The sequence below is a fragment of the Macaca thibetana genome, chromosome 6 (assembly GCF_024542745.1).
Source record: "Macaca thibetana thibetana isolate TM-01 chromosome 6, ASM2454274v1, whole genome shotgun sequence".
Classification (NCBI taxonomy): domain Eukaryota; kingdom Metazoa; phylum Chordata; class Mammalia; order Primates; family Cercopithecidae; genus Macaca; species Macaca thibetana.
Window position 1 is genome coordinate 125834809 of NC_065583.1, and position 27439 is coordinate 125862247.

Sequence of the window (27439 nt, forward strand, 5' to 3'; positions counted from 1 at the left end):
CCTGCATGCATATGTGTTTGTGTGTTCATCCATATACATATTGGGATATTTTTCCACGTACATATTGGTATATTAAAATATTTGTTAAAATGGCTGGATTTTTAAATGTTTTTTAATGTATTATAAAAATCTTTGAAAACATTTAAATTTTGTTTCTTATCACCTTATGGAACCATACTTTTCTCGTTAATTATTTTGGGTTTGTATCTGTAAATAATCGTACATTTTCCCCTTGCCAGTGGCAGTACCTCTTACATTAGTTTTCTGCCTTATGATGTTGACTAGAATTTTAAAAACAATACTCAATAATTCTGGTGATAGTGTAGCCACACTAATTTTTATATCCTCTACACCTACTATAGTACTTGGCACATAAAAGTTTCTCAGAAAATGCTGGAGTAAATTTACTTGAATTAAGCAATCAAAGAGCTTTGACTCTAGTTGGTAAACTAAAAGCATTTTACATAAGTAACAATGGTACAAAATAGAAAGTTATGCATGACATTAAAAACTATAGATAATCGACTACTCTGGTTCCTTAGTGGGGGAAAAAAGATTATATACAAATACAGTAAAAGGAAGGGTTTTGTGATACAGGTGGCATTTAATGCAGGCTTAGGAATCGATTATACTTGCAAATATAAAGATAGGAAAAAAGTAGATTCCCAGAAGAAGGAGAAATTCAAACCGGAGGCAACAGCAGTTGAGAAGCATAAAAGGTATAAGGGGAAAACACGAGCAGTTCATTTTGGCCAGTGTAAAGGTTTCATAAATGGTGTGAAAAGATTCAAGGTTAGAAAGGTCATTTGGGTCAAGTCATCAAGAGCCTTGAATGACAGGCTAATAAGCTCTTTGGACTAATGCTTTGCAAGGTTTTTCACATTATCAGACATTGAAAATGATGATATTTTAATGGTATATTAGAATAAACAGAAACTGCTTACTGCCAGAGGTGATGACAAGAGATGGGGAGAGCATGCCCCAGGTCCCACTGGATACCCCAAGAGTTGCAGAGATCTCAGCACTTCTGTAATCCTTCCAAGGCACATCTAAGTTAGGAAGAAGATAAGATTTGTAGTTTCAGATTTTATCTAAACATTTCTCTCTCAAATTCAATTTAAAGCTGTTTTGTGTTCTGCCCATCTTCTCCCCTCCACACATACATACACATCCTTCCTTAGATGTGCCAAATAGGTTTCTAGTTTCCAGTTGAACTACCTAGAGTCCCATTCATTTAAGTTTCCTTCAAACCACGGCTTTTAATTGAAAGAAGAGATGATTATGTACTTGTGTCCCCAGTTCTTTAATTTTCTACCTAAGTTTTAGCTACCCAAGACCAATTCTTTATTTCCCAGGTGTATATCATTGTATTTGTTTTGCCCTACTTGTTTTTGATTTTATGATCCTTTTGAAGAATAATTACATCTCAGTACTAATGCAACTAATTTTGACATGAAGTTTTCTCAAGATAGCCTGTGATCTCCTAATAAGTTAATAATATATTGTTTCTGATACTTTCAGGGAATTAGTCTATGACCGTCAAATAATAATAAATCAAATTGTTACCTTTTAAAACTGAAAGAGCTACTGTAGACTAAACAAAATTTCTTTAATGATTTTCTATAAAAGGATTTTCCTTAATTAAAGAATTAAGTTTCAATATCATAATTTAATGATGTCACATCTTCACTGGGTGTTGCATTAGCAAAGAGAGTGCTTCCCAGAACATTTTTTAAAAATCTCTCTTGACGTTTAATCAATTACATTGAGAATATAAAAATATATTTTGATTTAATATTTTAAAACATTTTATGGTTTTGTTTGTTTGTTTGTTTTGTTTTGAGATAGGCTAGAGTACAGTGGTACAATCATGGCTCTTCCATCTCAGGCTCAAGCAATTCTTTTGCTTCAGCCTCCCAATTATTTCGGACTACAGGCATGTGCCACCATGTCCGGCTGATTTTTTTACTTTTTGTAGAGATGAGGTCTCCCTGTGTTGCCCAGGCTAGTCTTGAACTCCTGGGCTCAAGCAGTCTTCCCACCTTGGTCTCCCCAAGTTCTGGAATTACAGGTATGAGCCACCATGGTCCAGCCAATATTTTAAGATATTTTAATGCTGAAAATGGACTACAAACTTTACAATTGATTTTAATTTCTTTTACATATATTGATGGTACTTTGGTTATGTTTTAAAGAAGAATTCTTATCTTTTAGATATGTACCAAAATATTTACAGATGAAAGTATGTAATATTAACGGTTTGCTTTAAAATAATAGAAAGGAGGAAGTGAGTTGAAGCTGGATTAGACAGGATTGTTGGTAATGGCATTCATCAGACTTTCCTCGTTACATTTATATGTTCAAATGATAATAAATGAAAATGCCAGGAATATAATTCATCATTTATTTGATGGACATCAGAAACCCTACAATACTATTGGGAAAGTGGGTGGCTATTGCATGCTACATTAAATCTGAACTGCTGTGCTTTTAATTTCTGTTCTGTGCCTTATTTTCTTTCATAGTTATTATCTCTTCTTGTTTAATTTCTTAATTTCTTGATTTAGTCTCTGTTGTAGCTATCTCTTCTTGCTACTGTCTCTGTGCCTGTTTCTGGCAGATTCTCTCTCTCTTACCTCACCGACATAATGATTTACTACTTCTAATATGCTCTGAATAGGGAGCCAAGAAATTAAGTGTGATCACTTTTTTTTCTATGCCAGATTTCTGTGCGGTCCTGAGGGACTTTTAGAATGTTAAGCATGTGAGCTTTAGATTATTAATTTGGAGACATTTCTGTTGGCTGCCTCATGGTTCCTAATTTTTAGCTGTGTTTTGGATAGTTGAGGCATCCTATCAGTGTTCAGATTTAGATATTAAATATTTAGGTTTAGGTATTATACAAACAGTCATGTATGTTGAAAGATATCAGGAGAGGATTGGTTTTTCTGTTATTTTTAATGCAGTGCTAATGATGGTAATAAAATTTACTTATAACTCATTAAAAAGAAATTTAATTTTCCAGTTTTTATTTAAGAATCAAAATAGTAAGGCCAAGTGCAGTGGCCCACACCTGTAATCCAGCACTTTGAGAGGCCAAGGTGGGCAGATCATGGGGTTGGGAAATTGAGACCATCCTGGTAAAACCCCATCTCTACTAAAAACACAATAAAATTAGCCGGGCATGGTGGCACACATCCCAACTACTCGGGAGGCTGAGGCAGGAGAATCACTTGAACATGGAAGGCAGAGGTTGCAGTGAGCCAAGATTGCGCCACTGCACTCCTGTCTGGGCGACAGAGCAAGACTGCATCTCAAAAAAAAAAAAAAAAAAAAAAAAAAAAAAAAAAAAAAAAAAACAAAAAACAAAAGAATCACAATAGTAAATATAGGAAATACTTGTGTTGCTCAGAGATAGGCTGAAGCCTAAATGACATAGTGTCATAAATGTATTATCAATTCAGTGACCTGCGAGACTATGAGCTCATGAGTCAGGCAGGGAGTCATGTCTATTTGGTTTGCCACCATATTCCTTATGCCTAGTGTTACGTCTGATACATAGAAGCTACTCAATACATACTTGTTAGTTGATTAAGTGAATTATAATATAAATCAGATGGCTATTTTAAATTCAGCACGTATGAATTGAGTGAAGATTATATGTTGATTCCTATATTAGCTACCTAAAATATCCAGAAAAAATGGCCTCAAAACATAAGTGCAGAAATAAAAGAACTAGGCATGTAAAAACTGATGCTTTGTTATATGTCTAGCTTTTGAAATTGAAGAGATAATCAGTTTGCTCCAGGATCAAAATGGATAGAGAAAGTAGTCTTATAAAAAATAAAATTAAGGAAGGCTTCACAAGGACATAATATTTGGGGTCAGGCTTGAAATACGCATAGGAATTGTCTAGATAAGCCATAAGTGTAGCAGAGGAAAAACAGCCAGAGGAACATCTTAGTCCATTTGTGCTATAGTAACAAAATACCTGAGACTGAATAATTTATAATGACCAGAAATTTATTAGCTCAAGGTCTGGAGGCTGGGAAGTTTGGCATTGGCACTTGGCAAGGGCCTTCTTACCGTGTTATCCTGTGGCAGAAGGCAGAAGAGTAAGAGATTGAACTCACAGCCTGAAGCCTTTTTATAATCAGCATTAATCCATTTGTGCTGGTGAATCCCTCATGACCTAAGCAGCTTCCATTAGGCCCTACCTCCCAACACTGTTGGATTGGGGACCAACTTCCCAATACACGCTTTTTGGGGGACACATTCAAATCATAGCAGAGAAATTTTAAAAGTGTCAAAGAGCTTGGCAGTTACACAGGGTTATAGAGGAGAGGTAAGTTGGGCAGTTGACGATTGACAATTAGGAATAAAGGATAAGGGATAAAGAATGACTTAAGATTCACGGTTTCAATCTTGGCTGCTAAGTCTGATAGGGAATTCAAGAGGTTGGGCTGGAAAAGAGTGTGTAGCAAGAATTAGTTTATTGGGGACAAGTTGAGTTTAAAATATCTGGGGAATATCTAGAAGGGAATATATGGTAGAAGAAGTAAGAGTATGGGTGCTCAGGAGAAAATTAGATGAGAGCGTTTGAACTGAGTGTTTTCATGATATTAGAGGTGGATGAAACAATGTGAGTACAGACTTTCCCAAAGAGGATGTACAACAAGAGAAGAAATAAACTGATGAACAGAATTCTGGAGAATATCAGCAGAAGTAATTCTTAAGTGGAAATCTGTGCACTCTGAGGGTGGAGACTGTGCCCTTTTCTTTTCTAAAAAAAAAAATCTCTGCAATACAGCACAGCGCAACACATGGCGCCCGGCAAAGCCTCATAGCAATTTTTTTAATGTTGCTTTTGAAAGAAGTATTTTGAGAATGCAGTAAATACTATTGACTGGGGGAATCATGAGTTGCCAATCAGACGAATTGTAAATTATTATTTTTTTCTCCCTGTAGTTCATTAATTCACATTTGGGAATTTCTACCTAGCTGCAAATTCATTTTAAACTTTACATTAATTATCTATTACTGTGTAACAATTCACTACAAATTTAGGGACTTAAACAACACACGTTTTATCAGCAAGTTAAACATAGAATTACCATTTGACCAGCAGTTCCACTTGTAGATAATATATACAAAAGAATTGAAAACAGATGTTCAAACAAAAACTTGTGCACCAATATTCACGGCCACACTATTCGCAATAACCAAAAGATGGAAGCAACGCACATGCTCATCAGCAGATGAATAAACAGTGTGATATATCCATGCAATGGAATATTATTCATCCATAAAAGGATCTCTTTCTAATTCTTGTTTTTGTTGGCAGATTTCATTTCCTTGTGGAGACAGTGTTAGACTGAGGGTCTCAGTTCCTAGCAGCCTCAGTTCCTAGGTGAGAGAATGCACTCAATTCCTTGCCATGTATGACTCTCTAGTGTGGCAGTTTGCTTCATAAAAACTTGTATACTGGGGCCGGGCGCAGTGCCTCATGCCTGTAATCTCAACACTTTGGGAGGCCAAGGCGGGCAGATCACCTGAGGTCAGGAGTTCGAGACTAGCCTGGCCAACATGGTGAAACCCCGTCTCTACTAAAAATACAAAAATTAGCTGGGTGTGGTGGTACGTGCCTGTAATCCCAGCTACTCAGGAGGCTGAGGCAGGAGAATTGCACTCCAGTCTTGGCAACAGGGTGAGACTGTGTCTCAAAAAATAAAATAAAACAAAACAAAACAAACAAACAAAACAAACTTGCTTACTGGGAAGGCAATAGAGAGAATCTGATAGCAAGACAGAAGATACCTATTCAAGGAAGTGACATCCCATCACCTTGCCACATTCTCTTGGTTAGAAGCAAGGCACTAGCCAAGTAAACACTCAAGGGGAGATTACACAAGGTGTCAATATCAAGAAGTGGGGATCCCTGGAGGTCATCTTAGAGTCTACCTGCCACAAACATGAAGGGGTAGCCTTCACCATGTAACATTTCTGTGGGGTCAGCTTGGGATGACTTTTTGCTGTTCCTAACCTTATTTAAATCCAAAATCACTGAGCACCTATGACTCCATTATGGCAAGTATAAAGAAAGAAAATATGTGGTTTCTGGCTTTATGAAAATACAAAATATGGGTCATTCTAAAGTTTTCTTATGTATTGATTATTAACAAGGATGCATGACCTTAGATTGATTTTTGCTAAGACTATGTTTGTGTGTGTGTTGAATAGAATGATCTGATTTTTGAGGTTTGTAGCAAAATCCTCATTTTTCTAGTTAAGGAAGAGACAAAATCTTGAAGGATACAAACCAAAGGATGGAGGTGTGATGGATAATGCGTTTTTTTCTTTGCTATTTTTTTCTGTGGTCAGTCATTTGTATAGAAGAAAAAATATTCAGAACAGCAGCAAGCCTATGATAAATGTGTTTAAAACACATTTTTTAAAAATGGACGTTGATCCTATGTCTGAATTACAAGCTTAAGCAGATTAACATACTTTTATACATGTTGCCCTATAACCGTTTCAACCTGTCTAGAATAAGAAGAACATGAAAAAGTGATATCTTCTTATCAGTCAACTATGAAAATAAGTCCTAATCTATTATCAGAATTGTAAGAAAATTCAGCATTGTGGAACCTTACTGGATACCCAATAAATGTGTCTTCTCATGTAGCCTATTCTCTGTCCTCAGGCAAATATAGTTTTTAACTATCCTAATCTAAATAAAATTTAGACAGTAGGTGTAACATCATTCAAATTACACTGTCTCTCTCCCTTTTCTCCTGAGTGTGTTCTTCATGGAAACTGTATTTGGAAGTGAAGTGCTTAACCTCAGGCAATGTTTCAAAGTCATTTGTCTTCTTTTTGGCTAGTGCATTGATCCCTACTCCTTTAATGCAGTGACACTGTCTTTCGTATAACCTTTTCTTTCCAAGTGCTGTATGACACATTCACATTTATATTTTCAAGTTAATTAAAATTAATTTCGTTTTGAGAGTTCCACTTGCCTCTTGAGACAGTAAGATGCATTCCAGAGCATAAGATAGAAGAAACGTGCTTGATGGTATACGTGATGGAGTGGGCTAGTCTTGTTTTCATATATAGTAATTGTGTAAAGAGGGAAGTCTGATCACCTTAAGACATGATTTTAATGGTTCATTCATCCAGCTTCACTGATAGAAAGTATTCATTTAGAATTGTCTGAAATAGGATGATCATGTTACTAGCATCCTCTTTAAAATGGCAATTTCAAGCACAAAGGGGAAGCTTGCTTCTGAGAATAGAAAAAAAGGGACTGTACCACGTTAGAAAGAAGCTCACAGATAAGCAACAGTATTTCAGATAAGAAATATAAAAGAAGCCAGGCGCGGTGGCTCACGCCTGTAATCCCAGCACTTAGGGAGGCCGAGGCAGGCAGATCACGAGGTCAAGAGATCGAGACCATTCTGGCCAACATGGTGAAACCCTGTCTCTACTAAAAATACAAAAAATTAGCTGGGCGTGGTGGCAGGCACCTGTAATCCCAGCTACTTGGGAGGCTGAGGCAGAAGAATCACTTGAACCCAGGAGACAGAGGTTGTAGTGAGCTGAGATCGCACCATTGCACTCCAGCCTGGGCAAAAAGAGTGAAACTCCGTCTCAGAAAAAAAAAAAAAGAAGAAATATAAAAGGAAGAGAGGGTATAAGAGTTTATTTTAGACTATGTAAAAATGAGACTTCTTATCCTTGAATTGATGGGTAAATAGTTTACATAATCACTTTCCATTCGTTCATTAATTAACTTAATCAATAAATATAGATGGCCTGCTCTGTGCCAGATTCTGTATAGATACGGGAGACACAGTGATGAACAGGACAAACGAGAATCTTGGCGTGTTTTATGAAAGTTGATTAGTAGAGCTATGGAGACAGGTAACTGGTGAAATTAGAATGCTTAAGCAAAAGCTGTGAAAAGGCTAAAAAAGTGGGTTATAAACAGTTACAAGAATTATTAAGAAAAAGCCCATTTTGTGCTTAGATTTGTGTTTGCTTTTCTTGTATTCACAAGCCAATTATATTTTATTTAAAAATCTACTTGACAGAAAAAAAAAAGAGTACTTGCCTACAAATGGCACCCCCTGCCTTAACCCATGCTGCCTGAGCTCTTATTCGTGCAACTATGTATAAACCACTGAAAAAAAATGGTACCAATTTTTGGTTATCTGTGCTTTATAACAAAAGAAAGAGAAACGTCATAAAGTGTAATAATAGCTTTATATGTATGTGTATGTATACTGTATGTCAGCCTTGTAGGTAATATCAACTCTCAAATGTGCGCGTACACGCACACACATGCGTGCACACATGCGGACAAAACCAGTTTGTATTAGTGATCTGTTTTGGCTTTCATAAGAGTGTCACCTGAATATTAACATGAATAAACATGCTGTTTGTGTTCAAGTCTAGTTGAAGACACCTGTACTGAAGGAACATGCGTTTTCATCCGAAGGGGAGAAATTTCTTATTTGGTGTTAGTCAAGGGAAGAAATCTAGACAGCAATGAGAGAGGAAGAAATTGGAGATTATAAAATACTGAGGCTGAAGGTGATACAGGACATAAGAGAAAGTTACTTGAACAGAAAAAAAAGGGTCTGTCCCAGATAAAAACTTTGGTTTATTTTTTATAATATTGGTTATCTCAGGAATTGCAGAAAACCTATTTGCCTTTTTTGTTCAGCATCTGGTAGACTTTTACTTCCAGGTACTGAACTAACTTGAGTTAGTTCTTAGTTCAGTAGTTCTGTGAGTTATAGGCTTAAATGGTGGCCAAATAATAATAGTAACGTCCATAACAAAATGACAGTAAACACTTATGAGCAGTTAGCATATTCTATGTACTGTGTGAAAAAAGTTAATTAATCCTCACAATCCTATGAGGTAACTAAGTATTATTATTTTCTTCTCTTTTATTGAGCAGGAAACTGAGGCTTGGAACAATTAAGCTGAGTTTTCATGTTAGATGATATGTGGCAGAGCCAGGCTTTGAACTCAGTAAGCCTGACATCAGAGTCCATGCTGTTAATCACTCTACCATCATTCTGTCTTTCAGGGCTGAATCTCACTCCTGAGATTCACTGCTTTGTTTTCAAGGAAAATTGTGTACTGAATTCTGAAAAAAATTAGAAGCTTTGGAAAGTTTTGGAACATACTTGATCCCTAAACTTAGAGCTGCCCAAATTTATTTATGATTTGTAAAGTGCATTGGCTTATCTAATTACAGAATTCAAATTATAATGTATATTAGCTTATGCACATTACAAAATTAAACATTGATGTCACCTCCCTAAAATCCAGACTGTTCCTTTGCCATTCACTATTTTATGCTTGAGCCTGAACATGATGCTGGGTGACCTTCTGTCATCAACAGGGTGACAACAACTAGAACAAAGGGAATGGGGCAAGTGGAGAAGTGGAACTCTCATTTTAGGAGCTCTGATAAGCATTTCCAACAAGAATGTCATAGAGACAGTTAAAACATGAAAGAACAAATGTGAATGCAATCGTATGTTGTAGAGCAAATATACTTCTCTCAAGGTTTTGTTATGTGAGTAAATATGGTAATAACTTGTTTTGAAGTCTGATTAGTCACAGAAGAAAAAACACTCAAAGTGAGGGATACATTTAATATTCTACTTTTGAGCATCAAGGCTTATAGTATGTGACTCTAATTATACTTCACGCTATGTAGGATGAGACATTAGATGGTTTTTAACTTTTTCCACGAGTTTGTCTTAATCTAGAACCTCTTGCATCTTTGTCAGTTTTGTCACAGGATTGGTAAGTTAAAGTTTCTGATAAAAAAGAAAAAATACTGGTTGGGGAAATTGGCAAGTTGTGCTAGAATGCAGTAGCATTTCCGCAGTATTAAAAGATTTTATTTCACCCTGGGTATGCAACACATATCTTTCTATCAGCCACAACGTCTCCATTTTGGCTCTTCCTAATTTATTGCTTTGGTCAGTGTCAATTGCCGCAAAGCTGTTCTCACTAGCTTTTCTAGTCTGGCCACCAGATTTTCTAGAATACCGCAGAAGTATTTTGCTTTTGGGTCATGCCAGTAGCTCAAGAATTAGCCGCTTAGGGCGGGGTGCAGTGGCTCATGCCTATAATCCCAGCACTTTGGGAGGCCAAGGCGGGTGGATCACAAGGTCAGGAGATCGAGACCATCCTGGCTAACATAGTGAAACCCCGTCTCTATTGAAAATACAAAAAAATTAGCCAGGCGTGGTGGCGGCCACCTGTAGTCCCAGCTACTCGGGAGGCTGAGGCAGGAGAATGGCGTGAACCTGGGAGGCGGAGCTTGCAGTGAGCGGAGACCGTGCCACTGCACTCCAGCCTGGGTGACAGAGTGAGACTCTGTCTTAAAAAAAAAAAAAAAAAAATAACTGCTTAGTAAACATTTGTAACTATGCAAGTTGTGATCACCTTGGCATCTGTGGGTCTTCTAAGGAGTCAGCTGTTGGCTTTTGCAGTAGTATGGAAGGGAACATTTCCCCAGAACTGTTCCCACAGATTTTTCTTTCTATGCTTTCAGTTTCTCTTGGGTACTGATTCTGTTGGGTATCAGAACAGTATAAAGGTTCATAAATAGGATAGAATCAAAAAGTATCCCAAAGAACATAGGTTAATGTACTTTGTGTTTTTAGTACAGTGCTTAGCACAGGCTGTATTATGGCTGTGTATTTTCAAATACTACTAAAGGACTGTGAGAAAGGCTTAACTATGAGTAGAGTGAAGTTTCACTGTAAATATGTTTAAGGAATTCTTAATATCAGATGTTGAATAAGAGATTCCTTGCAGAACTGGGTATGTACCAGAAACATAAAAATTAGTTGCTAATAACTGTACTCAAGCCACCACCATCAACCAAAAAGATAGATTCTTTGTAGAGCAAAGAATGATTTGCTTGGTAAATTCTACATTCTACGTTTGAGAAATCAGAATAAGTATTCAATAAAAGATTAATTCATTAAAAACTATTGAATTTCCATTATGGGTAATACTGTTAGCTGTGGTCAGAGTATGGTGATGAATCAGACACGAAAATGCACAAAACTCCCATGTGGTTCTTCCAATGTAATCAGGAAGATGAAATATGCATTTAGATTACTACGCTACAGGGTAGAAAGTGTTACAAGGAGAACCAAGAGAAACAGACCAGAAGGTTTTTAGAAATTATTATCAGCTGCAAGATCAGGTAAAGCTTGGTGGAGTAGGCAACATTTGATCTGGCCCTTGAAGTGCATGTAGTGGTTTGAATGTACAAGAACTAAGGGGACAACTCACATGGTAGGAACTCCAGGCAAAGGAGCTAACAAAACCAAATTCATAAGGGTGGAAACCTTGGGTCCAGTCCAGGAGAGCAAAACGTTTTGCTCATTTGTGGAGTATCTAAGGAGATCAACAGAGGAACGTGGCAGCAATGGCAAAGTGGCGTCAGATTATGGAGAACTATAAATGCTAAATCAAGTCATTTGAGAACTTCAAGTTATAAGCACTTAATATTTTTGAGCAGAGTAGTGATATAATTTGACCGAGTTTTCTGGTCAAGTGTTAGTATATTAGTGATAATTTGTGCCAGTTTTCTAGATAAGTATCTTAGTTCATTAGAGACTGGGTAATTTATAAACAATAGAAATTTATTTGGCTCGGTGGGGCTGGGAAATCCAAGTTCAAGGGATCACATCTGGCAAGAGTCTTCTTGCTGCATCATAACATGCAGAAGGCATCACATGGTGACAGAACATGCAAGAGAGAGAGGAGAAAAGGAGAAAACTCCTGAAATGAACCTATTTCCAAAAGAACAGCATTAATCCATTTTTGAAAGTGAAGCCCTTGTGACTTAATCACCTCTTAAAGGTTCTACCTCTTAATTTTTGAAGGGGCATTCAAACCATAGCCACAAGTATGAGTAATTTAACTGAAGCTGTGCAAAGACCAGTGGGAAGGCCATCCCACTGATCCAGCTGGAAGGTGATGAGGGCATGAACCATAGTGAGAACATAAAGGAGGGGCCAATGTCAGAATGCAGGCATGGTCCCCAATACGATTGTTAGGAATTGACATAGAAGATAATGATGTAAAATTGTGTTTGGAGTCACATAGACATCTAGAATATGTGTTGAGGGAGGATAAGGTGAGGAGAAGGCAACTGGCATATCAGCTTGTATGGTATGTAGAACTTTGTTTTCTAAAAGGTAGGCTGAGGACCACCTGCCTTGGAATCTCCTGGAAGGCATGCCATTTAAAGTTCCTGGGCAACACACAATTCAGTAATCTTTCTAGGCCTTAAAGTATGTGATCACTGGGTTAGAATTCCAATATAATGGTACCGAGGAGATTAGGATGCTTCCAAAGTGGACCTCTTAGTTTTGAGATTGCCCTCCCAATTCCAGCTCTTCTATCTTGGGACTTGAGTCAGCCAAAGTTAGAATAAAGACAGTTTAAAGAAAGACTTTTATTCCTGCTAGAAAATAACTCTAAATTTATGCATAAATTTCAGTAGATCTTAAATGTCTCTTTCTCATATTAAAGACAATGGGTATATGTGCCATGTCAGAAATTAAAGCCATGTTAAACATTTTTATAAAAGAATAATAAACTCATTACATATTAATATAAATAATATTTTTAATGAAAATAAACAATTTTGAAAACAAAAAAATGAGAAAATTGGGAAATCTTTTTAATCTGGTTAATAGAAGAGGGCTGGATTCTCGTATCTGCTTCTACAGTTAATCTGTTGTTAATATGTTGTTTGGGTTGAAGTACATGAAGAAAGTCTAGTCTCACATAGATAACTCAAAAAGGGAGGCATGTTTTAATAACCTTTTTAGGTAACTGTTGATTGTCTTCTTTGATACTACACTGAAATTCTTCAACAGGTGGTTGTTTCTTAATCAGTTGTAATGTGGAATCTGAAAACCGTATCAGCAAACTTTTTGTACTCAGTTAATTAACTTGCATGGGTCTCTCTTATACTTTGAATGTGTTTTTTATCTATGCATGGCTTTGAAACATCATGCATTGGTCATTTTGAAAATATTGGTTCACTGAGTAGAGCTTCCAAGTGTTTACAGATTACTTTATGAATATCTGTCTGTTAATATCACCACCAGTCTCATCACTGAAAAGCTGTCGAACTCACTCAAAACTTAGCAGAAACAAGTTTTCTAAAACTCTAGCTTTTGCTTGAAAACAAATTTTATCATTGACAACAAATACTATCATTTGTTTTCCTTGAAATGACAGGCTTGCACATCTATTTTTGAGAAAATGTCTATCAAATACTCAAATCTGAATAATCGTAGTTTGTCCGTTGAAATTTCAAGTAAAAATGGAGTTGTGTGAAGTAGCTTACAGCTCAAACAGTTGTACAGGTGCTTATTGTCAAATCAACTGTCTACTTTGGTATGTAGCAAAAATGTATTTTGCTTACTTCTCATTTAGTCACAGAATATTTTAAAAGGTGTGTTTAAGAACTAATTTAATAATATAATAATTTACTGCCGTACTAAGGGAATTCTTGGGTGAAACTGGCCTTTTCTGCCCCTGCAAGTATGTGATTAGTCAAGAATACAGTGACTACTTGTTTGTTGCCAGTACCTCTGTCAGTGCTGAGTACCTTCGCTCACCACTGCTTTCGTACCGTAAGTGAAAATAGCAAATAATGTCTTAGTATAATTATTAACATAGTTTTGATCGCCTGTGCCATCTGAAAGGGTCTTGAAGACTACCTTTTGAGAACCGCTGCTTAACATTGCAGACTTATTGGCTGTCTTCTGCTAAGTATACGGATGTTACATAAACCGAGTCTTAGTTTTTACTTCCAGTAATAAGGATTGTATTTTTTGTGTCTCTGCTATAGAGCCACCAGCAGCGAAACAGCCTAAAGTGACACTTAAATGCTTTTCTTTGGGTAGCTGAGGGAGGCCCTATTGGTGTCCCAGCCATAACTCCATTTCCATTTCCAAGGCCTTCTCATAGCCTTTGCCTTCAGGGTGAGAGTGGGGGGTCTCTGACTACTGCAGTTTGCTTTGCTTGGGTGCTTTGGGCAAACCAGAAGTGCTGGGAAATTAAAGCCTGCCCTCCTCAACAGCCCTGAAGCCACCACTGATAGGCAAGGGGGCAGAGTCGGGAGAGGTGGCTAAGACCCAGTCCCTTCACCCCTAGCATCTATTCTGTGCTATAGCTCCCAGCGTTCCAGCAAGATTAAACTCTTGTTACCCACAGCGGTCTCTGGCTCCTTTTGTGCATTGTTATCTCTTTCTCTGTTTTACGTCCAGCTCTGCCACTGGTGTTTCTTATAGTCACCTCTCAAACTGTTCGTACTGGGGGAATTCAAAATAAGGCAAAATAAGGTTCCTTTGCTGACTATCTTCTAGCTTTTGGAGGAAGCAAGAACTTTTTTTTCTTCTTTTCTCACATTTTCTTATGGTAGATTTCTAATAAATATAAAAATACCTTACTAAACTAATCTTTCAGGTTTTGCAGTTCACCATACATCCAGGAGCGTGGCAGGTATTTGTTTGTGCTTGGCAGTTTGGACTTGGAGGAAGTGCAGGTATGGGTGGGTGGTACTGTTCAACTTAAGTATTAACAGGCCGTGAGTGGGAGACAGGGTCCTTAAGCAACACAAAACCACCTCAGGTAGTTTTCCTCAGGACTCTATAATAATTATTAATTTCTGAATCCAATCTAGACACTCTGCCTGACTTACAAAGCCATCCATATTCTGTTTTCACACTAGCCATTTACTTGTCACTAACTCAGATTTTCTGTTTCACATTCATACTTCTCACTGTGCCCCATAATCCACCTGTTCCTAATTTCCTCCAAGGTTATGCTCTGCTGCTCCCTACTAAACTCGTTGGATGCCTTGTCTTCCCCTTCTCTACAATATCCATCTTAACCATTCTTTACAGCCTATGGCTCTTAAACATGCATGCTCATTTGAATAGAATATTCTGTCCCTTCCCGTTTCACTGGAGCCTCTGACATTTTCTGGGAAGCAGCACCATGTAGTGGAAAAGAGCACATGGTCTTTGGAGTCAGATAATCCAGAGTCTGAATCCTAGATCTGCCACTTATTTGCTGGACTTCAAGCAAAATGCTTGTCTCAATTTTTTCTTCCATTAAATGAGGATAAGAAAGCCTAAAGGGTTAAATGAGATGATGTATATAAATACCTTACAAGGTTAGTTGCAATGTGGTATGTAGGTGTGTTAGGGGTTGGCGATGACTATATGTTGATCATCTTTTATTTCCTATGTGGATATTCACAGCAGATCTCACTGTAGTCTGGGGACTTTGGTTTTCTTCAGCTTAACAGTAACCATTGTCTTTTTGACACTTAGTTTTTTGACTGTTTGAAAAGTGAAATAGGAAAGTACATCTCCCTTTAGATTTCAATCTTTATATCATCTTCCTGATTACGCTGGAAGAACCATATGGGAGTTTTGTGCATTTTCGTGTCTGATTCATCACCATACTCTGACCACAGCTAACAGTATTACCCATAATGGAAATTCAATAGTTTTTAATGAATTAAACTTTTATAGAATACTTATTCTGATTTCTCAAACGTAGAATGTAGAATTTACCAAGCAAATCATTCTTTGCTCTACAAAGAATCTATCTTTTTGGTTGATGGTGGTGGCTTGAGTACAGTTATTAGCAACTAATTTTTATGTTTCTGGTACATACCCAGTTCTGCAAGGAATCTCTCATTCAACCTCTGATATTAAGAATTCCTTAAATATATTTACAATGAAAGTTCACCCTACTCATAGTTAGGCCTTTCTCAGAGTTCTTTCGTAGTATTTGAAAACATGCAGCTATAATACAGCCATAATACAGCCTGTGCTAAGCACTGTACTAAAAACACAAAGTACATTAACCTATGTTCTTTGGGATACTTTTTGATTCTATCCTGTTTGTGAACCTTTATACTGTTCTGATACCCAACAGAATCAGTACCCAATACAAAGTTTGTATTGACTATTTAGTGGGAGGGCTTAACTTACTTTCCTATATTTTGGCTTGTTTTGTTGTGTGGGTGGGAAAGTCCATAATAAAAGTTTGAGTTTAGATATGTATGTCTTAGTCCTGCCTGAATTATTAGTTGTTTATTTAAAAAAAAAAAAAAAGATTGAGTCTGTTTAAAAGATGAAAAAAAGTCCAAAGAATCACCAATCTAAAAGACCGAGGTTTTGCAGATGGGAGGAGTTTAAAAAGAATTTAAAAGTATTGCGTTTCTCCTCCTTCTCCTTTTCATCTCCCATGCTGGGAAGCATTCCTCTGAAAGTATTAACAATCCTGCTGAGGTAACCTGTGTTCTAAGGCTACAACATTCACTAAGATTCGAATACCCATTTACAATTCAAGTTCTCCCAAACTGGCTTGTTTATGGGTCTCCAGTCCCATTCAATTTTCCAGAAGGAATTTATTCTTACCTACTTTTATTTTTTAAGACTGTGGTAAGATGATGGAAAGAGGAGAACAGCTGAACTTCTCACCCTGACTCTTCCGCCACCACAGTGTGGCTGGCAGCAGTCTTGGTTGGCCTGTTGCAGAGTCCTTCAGCAACTGCCCTCTGGGGAACCACAGTTGGATAGGGGTGACAGCAGCCCCTCCTATACCAGCAAGGCCTTGTGCTCTTCCTTTCAAAGACAGAATGAGATCTCTGTATCTGCTCCTGTCTTGGTGGTTTCTTGTGGTCTTTTATGTCAGCAGTCACTGATGGAAATGTCTAGAGCGGCACTGTCCAGTGTGGTGTTTTAACTTTAAATAGATGAAACAAACGATTCAGTTTCTCAGTGACACTAGCCACATTTCAGGTGCTCAATAGCCATGTGCGGCTAGTGCCTACCGTACTGGAAAGCACGGATGTAGAATATTTTCATCACTGCAAAAATGTTAACTGGATAGCAGTGGTCTAGAGATCAGATTTTCCACAGGGATAACTTTGAGTACCTGTTTTTATTGTTGATTCCTGAATATCCCTATTTTTAAACTCATTGGTTACATCTTTCAAAGAACTACTGTTTTAAGGAACCTATTCATAGCCTTTAAATTTAATATGAGGGAACCTGGCATCTTTTTGGTTGCAAATTGTCCTAAAATTGGCTTGAGTAATAGGCATTTATTGTGCTGACATAATAAGGAGTCCTTATAATGTATGTAGGTGGTTTGTTCTGCTGCTCAGGGATGTGCTTGAGGACCCAGGCTCTTTCTGTTTTCCTATTCTGACATCCTCAGTGTGTAGATATGTCTCCTTCAAGGTTGCTAGAAGGCTGATGCTGTTCAAAGATTCAGCATATCACTCAATGATATCTAAAAACTGTAAGAGAGGTGGCTCTCTTTGGGCATCTCTTTTTATTGAAAAGCTAAGTCTTTTTCAGAGGTTCTCCACAGACCTTTGCAGACCTTTGTTAGGTCTCAGTTGGCCAGATGAGTACTTGGGATTTTTAACCTCTATGATGATAGGCTGGCTTCGCTGTGAGCAGTATAAAGACTGAAATTTTTCTCTGTTTTGTTTCCTGCTGTTTCCTCAGCACCTAGAATGGTGCCAGGTGCTCAGTAAATATCTGTTGGATGGATGTATTAATGAATAATGAGAGGATGTTGTTAACATCTATAGTGTGCCACAGAAATGAATTTACACAGTGAGGACTTGTTATGCTCCTGTGTCCTCCCTCTACTCTTATTGTGGTACCCTGAGCCAGACTCTCCTGGTTGGCCCTCCTGATGAGCTTAGATTCCCAAGTGTTTATTCCAACTTTTAGTGAGGCAACATTGGATGTATAATTAGGACATTTGGCACCACCCTCACCCAGCCCCACTACTGTTAGGACTAACCCCTTTGCTTTTTCATCTAACTGTACAAACCATAGACGAGGTTTGAGTTTGCTCTTTAACCACGTTATGTTGCAATTGTAATTTAAGTGACACAGAGCATGGCATTTTCAGTCATTATACTAAGAGTGGCCTTAGCCTGCTGTAAGACGTCACTTCCTGTGTTTGTTACTTCTTTTGGATTTGGTTTGAGGATTGAGAATGTGGGCATCAGACAGGTGTCCCTAACCTTCCCAGTTAGGCTCACTCCTCAAAACAGCCAGCAGCTGGGTTGATGACACAGCCAATTTTTATTTTAATCTGGTGACTAAACCATGGCCCACTAAGCTGGACTGAATAACTGCATACCACTCTTCACCTCGTTGCTGGTGAAGTGCCCTGGTCTCAGTATGGGTTAGGTTGCTGCTGACCAAAGCCATGTGCAGAAGACAAAAATGGGAATTTAGAATTCCAAGTTCAGTGTTGATGATGAAAGGAATGCTAAGACTGGGCACGAGACTGGGCAGGAGATTAAAGAAAAGGGCCTTTTCACTATTAACATATTATTCATACATTATGTCATATAAGGGACATTTTTTAAAGTTACGGTATTTCTCTTTGGGTTTGTGTGTGTGTGTGTTTGTGTGTGTCTCACTATTTTCAGGTACCATATGTACTCATAAATGTGGCAAATGAAAACATAGTTTCTCATTGAAAGAGTTGACTGCAGAAGTTGAATTTCCAGGTGTCCTGTGTTTCCAAGGGACAAGCTCTATTAAAACATGCAACCAAATTCTCTTTATATCTGACTCACTGGACACCATCTAATGTGTGGACATATTTGCTCTGCCTGCTGTCTTTGCAGGCCTCATTGTAATTTGTATTACTTTACAGGATTTGATGGTTTCAGTTAAGAGGAATAATGGCTTTCTAAATATCTCTTTAGGTCCTAGCTCAGAGACTTGTATGGATGGAATAGGTACTTAATAACTATCCATTGAATTAACCAGTTGGGAAATGTTTTTGGACATATTTCCATTAATGTATGTAGGCATTTACTTACCTTTTGTTCCAATAGGGTTCCATTTCTTTTCTCCTAGTTTATGTGGTAATATAGTTCTTTATTTAGCCTCATTGCCTTTTTAGTCCATGACCTCTATTTCGAGCACATTAGACCTAAATGCATTTATTAGGTGTGTAATCTTGGACAAGTTACATAATCTGTTTGTGTTTTGGTTTCCTTGTTGATAAAATGAAATTGATAACAGTATTTACCTCATGAGAGTCATTAGACTGTCATGGGTAAGTGATTTAATATACATAAAGCACTTTGAGCAGCCACCATTCATGTCAGAACTACACTAGTTGGTCAGTTGCAGCCATTAGTTGGCTATGGATGCAAACTCAATAAAGCATTCTGTGGGCATTCGTTGGCTATGTGGAATTTACAATAAAGCATGCTGCATTGATTCTTATTATGAAAACTGTGCGCTGCACATCCTTTGTGTTAGTGAAATTTATAACAAGCTTGTGTACAGATACACATGCACACTATTTTTGTTGTTTTAAACACTTACCAGCGGGTAACACTGCCTCCAGTTTTGTCCCTCCAGCTTATGGATGGTTCTCGAGCATATGGGTAGTGTCTGGATGTAGCCTGTACCAGATGCTATTGGTTTCCTACCCAGACCTCCTTTACTGGGCCAGTGCATCCATCTCCCAGCTGCTGCGAGTATTGGCTGGTAATGACTCACACCTGTACCCTTCTCCAGAGGCCTGCCCTTGGCTGACAATAATTGCCCCAACCAAATGTGTTTGGGAGATTATAAGATCATGCCCCATCCCCCTCCTGTTCCCCAGGGGTGGCTAATGACTATACAAGGGTGTAATAGCCCAGCCCCCTTGCCTTTGGACTAGACAACTTCTGTGGTTCAATCCTTGCTGTAGAGTTCCTCATCGCATCAAGCTGAGGCTAGATTTCTGAAACAATGTCTCTGCCTAGCTTCTTCTCCCATTCTAGCCTACTTCTTTCACTTCTAGTTTCTCCTGACAGCACTCCCTCTAAATCAGGTGTACAAGAAATGCCATCTCAGGCTCTGTGTCTAGGGAACCTGACCTAAGATGTTGCTTATCTCAGTACCCCTGCTGTTTTCTTAGTTCCACCCCCACCTAAGCCACTAATTCCCTACACTAAATGATCTCTGGCTTACATTCCCTCTTTATTTTTGTTTTGTTTTCTTAGTTGGACCCTGCTTGATATGCATCAACCCTGCTCATATCCCATGTCTTCACATATTTAACATTGCTCAACATCAAATATCCTTGATCCTCTTATTAAATATATACCTAGTTATTTTTGTGTAGTATAATGGTGAAATCACGGATTTTAGGACCTGAAAATTGGTTTCAAAGCCTTAGTCAATTATACTTCCCTCCTTAGATTGTTGTAAGAATTGTATGAGCTTTTCTTTTTAAAACACTTAGTACCTGGAAGATAGGAAGTGCTTAATAAATGGGAGCTGTTTGGCTACTGATATTATTCTTTCAAGACATTTGCCCCTCTGGGCACCGTGGTGTGTGCCTTTAGTCCCAGCTACCCAAGAGGCTGATGCAGGAGAATCACTTGAGTCTTGAGTCCAGCCTAGGCAACATAGTGAGAACCCATCTCAAATTTAAAAAATGAAATTAAAAAAGAATTGCTCCATTTTGGGTGAAATGCCTATCTCTTGCTCCCAGAAGACCTAATGAGTGCCTCTATGACAGCACTTCATTGTACTCTATTATAATCTTAGAGTTTTCTTTTCTATTTCTCCCAGAAAATATAAGCTGCTCAGTGTCACCAGTGGTGTGTTAGCTCTCTGGGAGAGGAACAGACTTGATATGTAGGATTTGCTGATTTCCATAGTGACAGTACTTTCACCCTGATTGATTTCAAGCTACCAACAGGATGTCACTGAGCACAGAGTTGGGAAGAGAAGCAAACAGGTGACCCTTGCCAGCCAGGCCACACCAACTCCAGTCCCCACTGTTTCGCTAACACATAACATAGTATGTCAAACATAGGAGCTAGATGTTCAGTGAATGACTAAAATACAGTTATTAACTGGTTAGGACTTGATCATATGCAATAAATTGGTGAAATTCTGTGAAATCTAATTGTCGTTATGTAACCAGTAGCACCCCTTTTCTACACATGCACACATATTGCCCCTCCTATTCTTGAATGGAAGTAATGAAAGCAGTCACCGTGATGTAATGGGAAGTGCCTGTGCCTTCCCTGGGCAGATTGTCTACCAACTCATGCAAATCCCAATTTTGTGATTTATTAGATACATGACAAGGGATCACTTACTTTACCTCTCTCTGCCTCAGTTTCCTCAGAGAGTTGGACTAAATAATCTCTAGAGTTCTAGTCTCAAATTTGTAAAGCTTAATTAGTATATACTTTTACTCCCTCATTCCCTCAATTTTCATCATTCCAGTACTGAAGTTTGAGTTAGGTGTTGTGCTATATAATGGAAATACAAAGAGGAATAATACATGACATGCCTTGGCAGACGAGATTCTCCATGTTTTTTTTTTTTATTTTTTTAATTTTTTTCTTGAGATGGTGCCTCGCCGTGTTGCCCAGGCTCAAGTGCAGTGGCACGATCTTGGCTCACTGCAGCCTCCACCTCCCAGGTTCAAGCGATTCTCCTGCCTCAGCCTTAGCCTCCCAAGTAGCTGGGATTACAGGTGCCCAAGGCCACGCCCAGCTAATTTTTGTATTTTTAAGAGAGAAGGGATTTCACCATGTTGGCCAGGCTGGTCTTGAACTTCTTACCTCAGGTGATTCACCTGCCTCAGCCTCCCAAAGTGCTGAGATTACAGGTGTGAACCACCACACCCGGCCTCTCCATATATATATATTTTTTAATAAACATCTTATCGTATTGAGACCATAAGTGCACTCTTGTCGTCTGTTATTTTTCCTCATGAGTTATGAAGCCAGATTCATACAAATGTATCAAAGGCCATGATTTTAGTTTTTCACAACCTTTAGCACTTTGACACATAGAGCTATTGTGCTAATAGCTCTCTAGGTGAAATTAAACAAGGCTGTCCTGATCAGCAAGCAGTTCTGTTAAAAAATATCACCAAGGTAATGTTAATGGTTTGGAAAGAAGCCTTGTTGGATGTCTAGGTCATGCAGCTCTCTGGGTCAGATTCAGTCTCAATTTGTAGAGAGTATAGTTCATTTGAGACTATTAAAGTCTGAATTTTTTTTTTTTTTGAGTTTAAGTCTAGGAGGTTTTATCCTGGTTCTCTCACACATATTTTTATATAAAAGTCATTAAGAATGGCTTAGATACTGTGTCTTCGTTCAAGGCCAAATCTGCCTATTGGCTCTACTGCCTTCTTTGTTCCTATCCACTGTGATCTCTGACTTTTCTGAATTCCTGTTTTAATCCATACCACAGAGTTTAGCACTTAATTTTTAAAAGATACATTGGTTTCCAGTAGAAATTACTGTTGGGAACGTTGCTGAAAAGCTCTTTTTAAAACGAAAATTTGTTTTGTTTTTGACAGGGGCTGATAATATCCGGAAATACTGGAGCCGCTACTACCAAGGATCTCAAGGGGTAATATTTGTATTAGACAGTGCCTCTTCAGAGGATGATTTAGAAGCTGCTAGAAATGAGCTGCACTCAGCTCTTCAGCATCCACAGTTATGCACTTTACCCTTTTTAATATTGGCCAATCATCAAGACAAGCCAGCAGCTCGCTCAGTACAAGAGGTATGTCTCATTAATATGACAACTCTTCGTCTTCCTTACTTGTACTTTTGCTGCCACATTGCAACCTGGAAAAATGCATATAATTAGGAATGTGCTGGTTATGCTGTTTTCAACGTGAAACCTTAGTTTTCGTAGGAAGCAGAAAGCCTGTATCAATCTGTTAGCACTTGTTTACGTACCTAACCCTACTTGGAGAGCACAGTTTTCTAGCTATTTAGCAATGGTTAGAAGATGTTTCTGGTTATATTTTTCATCTATTCTGAGAGGCTAAAGGCCTGGTTATTTACTGTTGTTTTAACTTGTGGACTTAGTTCATTCTCTTCTTCAGCTTTTCTAGGAACACATCATGAGCATTCCCATGCATTACTTGCCCTCAGATGTCATGTTCTTGTTCCTCTGAAGTGTTCAACGTTGACTAGGATTCATGGATCCTATTCTGTAATCTGCTAGGCTGAAAATTGATGTCTTGTCTTGCAAATTCCATGCCATCAAATACATTTCAACATGGAACCAATGTTTATCTTCCTCATTTAATTTTATTTCTTAGCTTATATTTCTCCTATAAAAGCATGAGACTAATTGTGGGCAAATAGTGTCTCAGTCAACAGAGCCTCTGATTCATGGTACTAAAGTAATGAGATATGTGAATAGTTTTTAAAACTTAAATTGTAGTGAATTATAATGTAAGTACAGTGAAATCAAAACTCTTGATGTATTCCTTTATACTTGTAACTTTCAGGATATGTTTTCCCCTCTGCTTCAGAAAATTGCGTGCTTCCTCAAGTGATTTTGGAATAAGATGATTAATACGAACAATCTTGCCCTTCAGCCAAGAACATAACATGTTCTAACTCCAGACCTCCCTCACACTTAGCGTGTGACCCACGGCAGATAGCCTTATTCCTTGTGCCTGGCTTCTCACCTATAAAATGAGAATAATGCAATTTATTATGATAAGTTAATAAGATTAATTCGGATAATTTACTTTGAAGTTTAAACACTTAAGTAGAAGAACCATATAAACCAAGTAAATAGAGTTTTCATTCAAATTTTAGAAGCATAGTAAAAAAAAAAAAAGGCAAGGACCTATTATTCAACAGACGGAGCTTGTGTCTCACTTTAGTTGCCTCATTCAGCGTTAAGTACATAGCATCTTTTAAAGAATAGAGTTTGCAAAATACCTTACAGATAATATTAAGTAATTAAATAAAAAATAGCAATGAAAATCTATTCAGAAAGTCATGAATGTGAAGATCTTCAGCATTATAATGATGGTGTCTCCTAATGTGCTTTTAAGACCTTCGGTAAATCTTTTAACTTCTCAGCATCAGTTTTTCTACCTATAGAGTAGATGTAATAGTATGTTATGATGGGTAGTTTATTATTATAAGGTTGTTTGCTGAGGATGCATTGTTATTCCGCTATTCATTCTGAAAAATCTGGTAATATGTATGTGTGCACTACTACATGTAGACAGTATAATGTGTGTGTGTAATATATACATAATTCATATACATATTGATAAAACATAGATACAAGTTTAACTTCAGATAACTTTATTCAAGTTATTTGCAATATCTGAAAAAAGATTTTCTTTTTGCTTGCAAAGTTATGAACCTGTTTATCTGTTTTCCTTAGACATCATATAATTGAAACTAATGTATCTTTAAACCTAACATATGACTTATGGTTACCCTCCATAGGAATGAAAGATGATCACATTGAATAAAGGAAACTTTTAGCAATTAATTACTTCTGAGTATTCCTTGTGTATGTTGGCTGGCTATCTTTCCTAGGTGAAGAGCAAATATCTTTTTCCCTCTTTTTGTAATTCATCTTTCAGTAAGACTGATAGCTATAAATGTAGTGTTGTCATAGATATGGTCTGAAAATGATTCTAAACTTGTGTATACTGGAGCATATGTGACTTTGAGTTTCCTTTTTATTTGTATCCATTTTAAATTTACTTTTCTCAAAACTTTTGCTTGTAATGGAATTTGCATAATACAAATATGGGGACTGCTTTAAGTAAAGCATTTTTCCCCATGATTAAATAAACATATACCAAACAGGTGCATGTCTACACTTTAGACTGCTTTAATGGGATACATGGGCAAATTCCATTATAGGTCTTGAAGTTTATGGAAGCACAGTGACATGGTTATACTCACTTTGGGTCTGGCCTAAAAAGAAAGGGATATGTCCTAGATTTTTCCCGTTTCTTGATGACAAAGAAGTTTCTCTGTGTAGTGTATTAAAATGCCTTATTGAAGTGCTCTCAGGAATGTTTTAAGAATTAAATCAATACCTTATTGTTAGCATAAAAATGGAGTTGTGGAACTGAATCTTAAACATTTTGTAAACAGTAACTTTAAAGTGGTTGGGAGCAGGCATTGGTATTATAGAAGAGGCAGTGAAAGATTGAAAAGTGAGCAAAGTCACGTGTTACTAGAAATATATTTAGATAATGGTCGTCTTTTTATTCTCTCTTTCATAAAGGTGTTGCACATCCTGTGCCCTATTGCTGATAAGCATTTTTATTCATTTGCACCTGCTAATTTGTGTATGTTTTATAGAATTTCCCAATGCTGAAAAGATGATGTTTTACTCTGCAAAATACTTGTGAATTTTAGGCAAAATTCTGATTTCTCAGAATCAAGGAAGATGCATTCAACTTACCAAAAAGCACTAAACTCTGATTCAGTTAAAAAAGATAATCAGTCATAAAGGCTATTGATTCTTCTTCTCACTCCATTGAAATTATTACATTTTATGTTTAATGCAGAAAATGTGCAATAATTTATCCTGTCACTGGAGTGAATCTTTACAAACACACTATTGCTTGATGAGCTTATCAGGATACTGTTGACTTTAGAAGTGGGGAGAAGGCAGTGAAATTCAAAAGAGAAAGTTGAATTATCAGTGGGACTCCAAAGAGAATAAAAATCATAAGGAAGTTATATATGTAGTCCCCTCCCTTACTATGAGTTTTGCTATGTGTAGAGCACTGAGTTAAGAAATGAAGACAATAGTTAAAATTACTATATAACCCACAGACAGAGGGCAACATGCCCAATTATTTTCTTGCCCTTTCAGAAGCAAGTGGAGTCTTGTACATTACATATTTTTTCTTTCTGTAAGATACCTGGTAATGACCCGTGTTTAACTTACCAGAATTTTAAGATTTTATGACTTGAGAGCTGATAGTGAAAACATGTATTTTTAAACAAGCGTAAAAAAAACACAACAAAACACTAGGAAAAAGAACACCCTTTACATACTGTCTGAAAGCCAAGCAGTTCTTACAGCAGATGTTTGTTGTATTCACTTTGGGGAGGTGTAGTTACCACAGTTTTCCAGAATTTACTCATATCAACTATTTTTCTCTATAGAAAGCATTGGAGAAAAATTTATAATTTTGTCAAGAGGCCCACTTGATACATTAGGGAAAATTCTGATCTAATTTAAGCGATAAAGCTATAAAATGCGAGAAATCTTAAGGGTAAATAGGTTGGTTTCTCATTTGTATTGAATTGTAATTGTATCTAATTTGTTTTACAACTCCCATAGGAGAGCATACTTCAGTTCTGAAGTTATTTAATAGATCAGGAGGATTTTATGAGAAGTTAAGTTGATATAGTAGCCAATAAATATAATCCTATTTTCCTTCTACACAGTTGCTGATTATGATTCTTTTACCTCCTGTTTTTTAAAATCTTATTTTCATTTTATTGGACATTGTTGTGTCTTATAAAAGGACACGTTTTGTTAACATGAAACAGTCTTTATTTTCTAGCAGCGTCATCTGATGTGATGTTTGTCTATATCCTTAATCCAAAAGTATTTAACTTTTTCAGAAATAGTATATCAAAAGTACAGTGTTAACTATTTGTTGAATATTTTCTATTAAAGTGAATACTAACTGAGAAATAGGAAGACTGTGAAACAGAGTTTTGAAGCAGAATTATAAGGTTGAATGACTCTATTGGGGCCAGGGCCCATTAACACAGGAAAATACAGCCTCTAAATTAGGGTGTCAATATTAAAGTTAAAATTTGTGATCAGGCCATTTCTCAATTTTTATGCAATTTTAATTCAGTTTGTTATTGTGATGTGCATCGACCTTGGTGTTATGTTTGAAAAACAAAATATGCAAGAAAAGTATTTGCAAGTATTTTTGTAATGATATAAACATTACTGGTTTTTTAGACCATGTTTTATTTTGGTTATAAATATTCAGATTTTTTTGAACAATGCATTCATTACTCTGTGTCATGAATAGTTTGTTTATTCAATTTTCACTTTTTAGTATTAGACATCTTCTGGAAGAGGGTGCTAGTATGTTTCTATGGTATTTAACTATCACGTTTAATTACAACTACTTATTTATAGGTGATTAGTTCTCCATTGTGTACTTTTTTTTTCTCCTTTCTATGAGGGATCAGAGTTTTGAAAGACTGAAGTTCTTGGGCAATCTGTGTCCCTAGATAATAAACTATACTTTAAATTATTTTATATTTATATTGCTTGATAACAGATCATTTCGTTTTTGGTAATTTTATGAAGTACTATCTTCTCTGACTTCATGTGACAAATCTTTTATTAAAAAATGCAAAGCAGTGTTTAAATCATGTAAAATACTTAGCTTAATTTAATACTACTTTCTGTATATGTAGAGAAATATGTTTGTAAAATACTCATTGGAAAGTGTCATATACTTTAAATCTTAAGAGTTTTCCAAGTGCCTTGACCTGCCTCTTGGCAGCATTTTAGAA

The 27439-nt window shown here is 37.0% G+C and overlaps 1 protein-coding gene across 7 annotated transcripts in view; it reads left to right on the forward strand.

The window, feature by feature from the left end:
- The window catches only part of ARL15 (ADP ribosylation factor like GTPase 15), a 443095-nt gene that overhangs the window by 181137 nt on the left and 234519 nt on the right, over window positions 1-27439 (forward strand). For all 7 annotated transcript variants that reach the window (XM_050794109.1, XM_050794107.1, XM_050794110.1 and 4 more), the window contains one exon: window positions 22456-22664. In XM_050794109.1, the coding sequence (XP_050650066.1) occupies window positions 22456-22664 (209 nt within the window). The remainder of the gene's footprint in view (window positions 1-22455; window positions 22665-27439) is intronic.